Genomic DNA, 8,342 nt, shown 5'->3' with positions numbered 1-8,342 from the left:
TGGAAGTTTTTGTTTATATAATGTGTTGGAAAATTGCTTGAGTGGCTAAATATTGGCGCATTCTCAAGAAGGGCTCAACTGCTTGAAATTATTTTATTGTTATTTTCATATTATTTTATACCATTCACATCTAACTCCATTAACTGACTATTCACATGATAGAGGTCACATGTGTAATCCATTAAAAAAAACTTAATAAGAAATTCGGGTTTTCGCACTTCGATTTCTCGTCTTTTGTAAACACCTGTGAGGTCTATGATAATCTTATGACAGAATTATTGTTTGGTTGTAAGTGGATCACATAAGCAAAATGCAAAGCTGTCCCTGTGCGTAATTTGTTAAGCAGAGTACTATGAAGACATATGGGTGAGTGGACGTAGAGCTCTACTTTCCTTGCCCTCGCTTCAGTTGGAGTGAGTGGACACCTTCGCGCCCCATGCGTTTCACTCACGGTAAGCCGCACGTGGTAACCACTCAGTAGGACGGTAATTGGGACCGGAAGAATAAAATATCTTGCGCCTGCCGGGAATAGAACCCCACTCCCCAAACTTTCAGCCCATTGCTCTATAACCTGAGCTAATATTTGATAAGCGCAACAAAATAATTTATATGTACTGGAAGGGTACATTCACATTCCATAATAAGCTAAATACGTTTGTTTAATTCTACGAAAGATGCTTAGAATGATAAACATGCTTACAGAGTTCGTATCCCTTGGTTTTTTTCTGCACCAGCCGAAGAGTTTGTTGAGCCTTCTTTCCCTTTTAGGTGTCTTTTCCTAGGAAAAACAAAGTTTGTTATGAATAACTTGCACCAAACATTCTGAAGAATGTAATCTTATTAATGTAACATTTTTCTTCGGAACTCAAGAATCAAATACTAGTTTCAGTCATGAGTACTGTGTTTAGAATTTCCTGCATCTAGCCACATATGCCAATCAATCTCTTACGCTACAATAGCAAATAACATAACGGTAAGTGGGAATTTAAAGGAAAATTAATATATAATACTGCAAAGGGATATGGAGAATATTTTCACAGAATATTCTGTGAAAGCATCGAGGTTCCAAGAATTCAGTTTCGACTGGCATAAATGCTAAAAAGAGTATGTTCCAGTTTTCAAATCAGATTTTAACGCATTTTAATTTTCAAAGTAATCGCGTTCTCATTCTGTCACTGATACATTGTGAGGCAAAATGCCTACCATCTTGTCATGGCCGCTGATTTGGGATTCGACGTTCGATGTGCGGACCACGGAATCATTGCTGACATGGTCTACATCTTGGATGATCTTTTCCACACTGCTCCCAAGTGACTGATTGCTCTCGACGCTTCTAGACTCTGGCTTCGGTGGCTCGCTCATGCTAACCTGTGGCGATGTAATACTGAAGAAGGGAACACTTTCCAGAGATTCTGCAACAGAGCAAGCACCTATGAGGACTTTATATTTCATTGCTCCCTATTATCAGACCCCTCGCCCTACGTTTGGGAGACTGTTTCTCAACTGCACCTCCAAAATGAAGTAGTGGTCATGGCATCACCATTGCTTTTCAACTGCATTTAATTTGAACCATTATGAAGCTCCATGGAATCCATAACCCACTGAAATTAAACGCGATAAGTCAGCTAGACACCTATGCTGACAATTTAAGATATTAGGAGAAAATAATAATTCTATGAAAGACGAAAGAAATTCCAATTGTCGCTACCGGTTGAGCTGGGGTAAAAATAAACGCTGAGAAATCGAAATACATTCAGATCTCTCCGTCAAGCTTCGGGGAACAATTAAAGTGCAGGTCCATTCAGATTTTGGCAGTGTTAGATTATTTTGCATCAACAGTATCGAGTTAAATTGAGACTCATGACAGAATGAATAGGAGACTCAATTCAGCTATATATTCCACCACATATTCCGAAAGATTTTGTCTTCTGCTCCACCGTCAGTGGGATTTTGTTGTTTTGAACCTTGGTCTCTACCATTAATTCTCTTTAAACACAGAAAAATGAAAAAGCAGAATGTAAGGATAAGGAAGATGGAGAAAACTCTCTACTGACAAACGTAACATAATGTTCCATTTTAAATGTATAATTGGAATGATCACGTAAAGGAGGAAGTAATGTGCACTGCATATATTACGATCGCAAATAATATATTACGACTCAAACTTCCCTTTCGAATTACTTATATCTTATTGTCTACGATAATACATCTTTCCGGTAACAACTGCAACTTTAAACCAATATGAAAATCTTGTTTGTGCACTGATAAATTCATATCTGGCTAGAATATCACTGACTAATATTTATGTGTACTCAAATGCCAATGAATCCCTGGGGGCGACTGAGTCGTGGCATTTCGTACGGTGAATGTGATGTCGAACACATACATGTAGAGAAGGCGCCATATTAGGAAGCAAGTTCCGAGAGTCAATTTTACACGATCATCCAAATTAGTCAAATTTTTCATACGAATGTATCACCAAAGAAGACTTCTGAGATAGCATTAGAGTCTCAGCCCTCGGGCTTCTAAAAAGCAAGTTTATTGTAAACAGAAAAGATCACGTTACCCACGCAGCTGCTATGTTAACATATTCCCGCGGGGTTTCGCCTGTGCATCCTTCAGAATGAAACATTAAAAAAATAGTCAAAGGGAGTCTGAGACCTGTTTTCCTTGTATTTATTCTTTTCTTGAGAAATTACAGTTACTCTTCAAAGACAAGCATTAACAAGAATGCAGCATTTTATTACTTACCTTCATCGTTGCATTTGGGCGCTTGAGTAAGCCGTTGCTCTCTCTTTGGGGGTACTACATCATCTGGAACGGGAACCTGGCCCAAATACATAACGTAAATCAGTTATCAGATGAATTTATAAAGCGAACTCCCCTTTACCTGTCATGTATGGTAAATAGTTCCCCTTTGGCTTAGAGTAAAAACTAATTTCCTCTTTACCCCTGAAACGGTGCCTTCCTAGGAGATATTTCGGAGACATTGACAAACCTTCTCGACTACTTATACTCAAGTGGCCTCTGCTCCAATAGCATACGTATGGTGCAGTGGCATAGGTTGCGGCTGGGTTTTAGCACTGTTTCCTAAAGATAGAGATTCTTCCTTGTGTTAAGGCTTTGCACAGATGAGTGAGTCTGATTTTAGATTGGCAAGACATATAGCACGAATGGGGAGAGTGGCAAGGCGTGTAGGATATTTGTAGGAAGCCCAGATAGTGAAAGTCAACTAGTAAGACAACACATACGTGGATTGACAATATTAATATATATAGTAGAGAAATACAACGATGCTGTGGTATGGACTGGGTCAATCCGGGTCAGTGTAGAGACCAGTGGCGGGATGTTTAAACACGAAATGGAAGTGTTTGTTTAAATAATGTGTTGGAAAATTGCTTGAGTGGCTAAATATTGGCGCATTCTCAAGAAGGGCTCAACTGCTTGAAATTATTTTATTGTTTTTTTCATATTATTCTATACCATTCACATGTAACTCCATTAATTGACTATTCACCTGATAGAGGTCAGATGTGTAATCCATTAAAAAAACTTTATAAGAAATTCGGGTTTTGGCACTTCGATTTTTCGTTTTTGTAAACACCTGTGAGGTCTGTGATGATCTTATGACATAATTATTTTTGGTTGTAAGTGGATCACATAAGCAAAATGCAAAGCTGTCCCTGTGCGGGTGAGTGAACGTAGAGCTCTACTTTACTTGCGCTCGCTTCAGTTTGACGGAGTGGACACTTTCGTGCCCCATGCGTTTCACTCACGGTAAGCCGCACGTGCTAACCAAACAGTAGGACGCTAATTGTGACCAGACCCGGTCTGGACGCCATACGGTAGGAAAAAATATCTTGCGCTTGCCGGGAATAGAACCCCACGCCCCAAGCTTTTAGCCCATTGCTCTATAGCCTGAGATAATATTTGATAAGCGCAACAAAATAATTTATATGTACTGGAAAGGTATATTCACATTCCATTGTAAGCTAGAAATGTTTGTTCAAATCTACGAAAGATGCTTAGAATGATAAACATGCTTACAGTGTTCGTATCCCTTGGTTTTTTTCTGCACCAGCCGAAGAGTTTGTTGAGCCTTCTTTCCCTTTTAGGTGCCTTTTCCTAGGAAACACAAAGTTTGTTATGAATATCTTGCACCAAACATTCTGAAGAATGTAATCTTATTAATGTAACATTTTTCTTCGGAACTCAAGAATCAAATACTAGTTTCAGTCATGAGTACTGTGTTTAGAATTTCCTGCATCTAGCCACATATGAAAATCAATCTCTTACGCTACAATAGCAAATAACATAACGGTAAGTGGGAATATGAAGGAAAATTAATATATAATACTGCAAAGGGAAATGGAGAATATTATCACAGAATATTCTCTGAAAACACCGATGTTCCAAGAATTCAGTTTCATCTGGCATAAATGCTAAAAATAGTATGTTGCAGTTTTCAAATCAGATTTTAACGCATTTTAATTTTCAAAGTAATCGCGTTCTCATTCTGTCACTGATATATTGTGAAGCCAAATGCCTACCTTCTTGTCATGGCCGCTGATTTGGGATTCGACGTTCGATGTGAGGACCACGGAATCTTTGCTAACATGGTCTAGATCTTGGATGATCTTTTCCACACTGCTCCCAAGAGACTGATTGCTCTCGACGCTTCTAGACTTTGGCTTCGGTGGCTCCCTCATGCTAACATGTGGCGATGTAATACTGACGAAGGGAACACTTTCCAGAGATTCTGCAACTGAGCAAGCACCTATGAGGACTTTATATTTCATTGCTCCCTATTATGAGCACCCTCGCCCTACGTATGGGAGAGTGTTTCTCAACTGCACCTCCAAAATGAAGTAGTGGTCATGGCATCACCATTGCTTTTCAACTGCATTTACTTTGAACCATTATGAAGCTCCATGGATTCCATAACCCACTGAAATTAAACGCGATAAGTCAGATAGACACCTATGCTGACAATTTAAAATATTTGGAGACAACAATGATTCTATAAAAGGCGAAAGAAATTCCAATTGTCGCTACCGGTTGAGCTGGGGTAAAAATAAACGCTGAGAAATCGAAATACATTCAGATCTCTCCGTCAAGCTTCGGGGAACAATTAAAGTGCAGGTCCATTCAGATTTTGGCAGTGTTAGATTATTTTGCATCAACAGTATCGAGTTAAATTGAGACTCATGACAGAATGAATAGGAGACTCAATTCAGCTATATATTCCACCACATATTCCGAAAGATTTTGTCTTCTGCTCCACCGTCAGTGGGATTTTGTTGTTTTGAACCTTGGTCTCTACCATTAATTCTCTTTAAACACAGAAAAATGAAAAAGCAGAATGTAAGGATAAGGAAGATGGAGAAAACTCTCTACTGACAAACGTAACATAATGTTCCATTTTAAATGTATAATTGGAATGATCACGTAAAGGAGGAAGTAATGTGCACTGCATATATTACGATCGCAAATAATATATTACGACTCAAACTTCCCTTTCGAATTACTTATATCTTATTGTCTACGATAATACATCTTTCCGGTAACAACTGCAACTTTAAACCAATATGAAAATCTTGTTTGTGCACTGATTAATTCATATCTGGCTAGAATATAACTGACTAATATTTATGTGTACTCAAATGCCAATGAAACCCTGGGGGTCTGATGTAATGAATTATGATTTTCGGCAGGAGCGAATGAGTCGTGGAAGTTTGTACGGTGAATGAGATGTCGAACCCATACATGTAGAGAAGGCGCCATGTTAGGAAGCATGTTCCGAGAGTCAAATTTAGACTATCATTCATATTAGTCAAATTTTTCATACGAATCATCACCAAAGAAGACTCCTGAGATAGCATTAGAGTCTCAGCCCTCGGCCTTCTAAAAAGCAAGTTTATTGTAAACAGAAAAGATCACGTTACCCACGCAGCTGCTATGTTAACATATTCCCGCGGGGTTTCGCCTGTGCGTCCTTCAGAATGAAACATTAAAAATGTAGTGAAAGGGAGTCTGAGACCTGTTTTCCCTGTAATTGATGTATTTCTTCTTTTCTTAAGAAATGACAGTTACTGTTCAAAGACAAGGACTAACAGGAATGCAGCATTATCCTAGGATATTACTTACCTTCATCGTCACATTTGGGCGCTTGAGTAAGCAGTTGCTCTTTCTTTGGAGGTACTACATCATCTGGAACGGGAACCTGGAACAAATACATATCGTAAATCAGTTATCAGATGCATTTATAAAGTGAACTCCCCTTTACTTGACATGTATGGTAAATAGTGTTCCCCGTTGGCATAGAGTAAAAACTAATTTTCTCTTTACCCCTGAAACGGAGTCTTCCTAGGAGTGATTGACAAACATTCTCGACTACATATACTCAAGTGGCCTCTGCTCCAATAGCATACGTATGGTGCAGTGGCATTGGTGGCGGCTGAGTTTTAGCACTGTTTCCTAACGATAGAGATTCTTCCTTGTGTTAAGGCTTTGCACAGATAAATGAGTCTGATTTTACATTTGCAAGACATATAGTACGAATGGGGAGAGTGGCAAGGCGTGTAGGATATTTGTAGGAAGCCCAGATAGTGAAAGTCAACTAGTAAGACGAAGACACACGTGGATTGACAATATTAAAATGTATATTAGAGAAATACAAAGATGCTGTGGTATGGACTGGGTCAATCCGGGTCAGTGTAGAGACCAGTGGCGGGATGTTTAAACACGAAATGGAAGTTTTTGTTTATATATTGTGTTGGAAAATTGCTTGAGTGGCTAAATATTGGCGCATTCTCAAGAGGGGCTCAACTGCTTGAAATTATTTTATTGTTTTTTTTTTCATATTATTCTATACCATTCACATGTAACTCCATTAACTGACTATTCACCTGATAGAGGTACATGTGTAATTCATTAAAAGAAACTTTATAAGAAATTCGGGTTTTGGCACTTCGGTTTCTCGTCTTTTTTAAACACCTGTGAGGTCTATGATGATCTTATGACAGAATTATTTTTGGTTGTAAGTGGATCTCATAAGCAAAATGCAAAGCTGTCCCTGTGAGTAATTTGTTAAGCAGAGTACTATGAAGACGTGCGGGTTAGTGAACGTAGAGCTCTACTTTCATTGCGCTCGCTTCATTTGGAGTGAGTGGACGCCTTCGCGCCCCATGCGTTTCACTCACGGTAAGCCGCACGTGGTAACCACTCAGTAGGACGCTAATTGGGACCAGACACGGTCTGACGCCATTCGGTAGAATAAAATATCTTGCGCCTGCCGGGAATAGAACCCCACTCCCCAAGCTTTTAGCCCGTTGCTCTATAGCCTGAGCTGATATTTGATAAGTGCAACAAAATAATTTATATATACTGGAAAGGTATATTCACATTCCATTGTAAGCTATAAACGTTTGTTCAATTCTACGAAAGATGCCTAGAATGATAAACATGCTTACAGTGTCAGTATCCCCTGGTTTTGTTCTGCACCAGCCGCAGAGTTTGCTGAGGCTTCTTTCCCTTTTAGGTGCCTTTTCCTAGGAAACACAAAGTTTGTTATGAATATCTTGCACCAACCATTCTAAAGAATGTAATGTTATTAATGTAGCATTTTTCTTCGGAACTCAAAATCAAATATTATTTTGAGTCATGAGTACTGTGTTAGGATTTCCTGCATCTAGAGGCATATGCCAATCAATCTTTCACGCTACAATAGCAAATAACATAACGGTAAGTATAAATTTAAAGGAAAATTAATATATAATACTGCAAAGAGAAAGGAGAATATTTTCACAGAATAATCTGTGAAAGCACCGAGGTTCCAAGAATTCAGTTTCATCTGGCACAAATGCTAAAAATAGTATGTCGCAGTTTTCAAATCAGATTTTAACGCATTTTAATTTTCAAAGTAATCGCGTTCTCATTCTGTCACTGATACATTGTGAAGCCAAATACCTACCTTCTTGTCATAGCCGCTGATTTGGGATTCGACGTTCGATGTGCGGACCAGGGATTCTTTGCTCACATGGTCCAGATCTTTGATGATATTTTCCACACTGCTGCCAAGAGACTGGTTGCTCTCGACGCTCCTAGACTCTGGCTTTGGTGGCTCACTCATTCTAACCTGTGGCGATGTAATACTGACGAAGGGAACACTTTCCAGAGTTTCTGCAACAGAGCAGAGCACCTATCATAAATACAAACCACTCAGTCCAGTTTGATATGTAAGTTTTTACTACGTTAAATTTTATCTCCCTTACATATTTCGGTCCTTACGGGCCATTTTCAAAGGGAACATCATTACAAACTGGAAACTACCATCACAATAG

General features: G+C 38.9%; 1 protein-coding gene across 1 annotated transcript in view; it reads right to left on the bottom strand.

The window, feature by feature from the left end:
* LOC111866316 overlaps positions 1-8,220 on the bottom strand; it is a gene marked incomplete at its 3' end in the record, with an annotated part of 10,617 nt that extends 2,397 nt beyond the window's left edge. Inside the window, exons 1-8 of the mRNA XM_023855145.2 lie at positions 7,973-8,220; positions 7,473-7,550; positions 6,148-6,223; positions 4,551-4,759; positions 4,048-4,125; positions 2,752-2,827; positions 1,204-1,412; positions 701-778 (exon numbers count right to left, since the gene is read on the bottom strand). Of these exons, the coding sequence (XP_023710913.2) occupies positions 701-778; positions 1,204-1,412; positions 2,752-2,827; positions 4,048-4,125; positions 4,551-4,759; positions 6,148-6,223; positions 7,473-7,550; positions 7,973-8,131 (963 nt within the window). The remainder of the gene's footprint in view (positions 1-700; positions 779-1,203; positions 1,413-2,751; positions 2,828-4,047; positions 4,126-4,550; positions 4,760-6,147; positions 6,224-7,472; positions 7,551-7,972) is intronic.
* Between the last annotated feature and the right edge of the window lie 122 nt (positions 8,221-8,342).

The sequence above is a fragment of the Cryptotermes secundus genome, unplaced genomic scaffold (assembly GCF_002891405.2).
Source record: "Cryptotermes secundus unplaced genomic scaffold, Csec_1.0 scaffold13322, whole genome shotgun sequence".
NCBI lineage: Eukaryota > Metazoa > Arthropoda > Insecta > Blattodea > Kalotermitidae > Cryptotermes > Cryptotermes secundus.
Note: the sequence above shows the minus strand (reverse complement) of the source record. Positions and strands in the feature narration are given on the sequence as shown.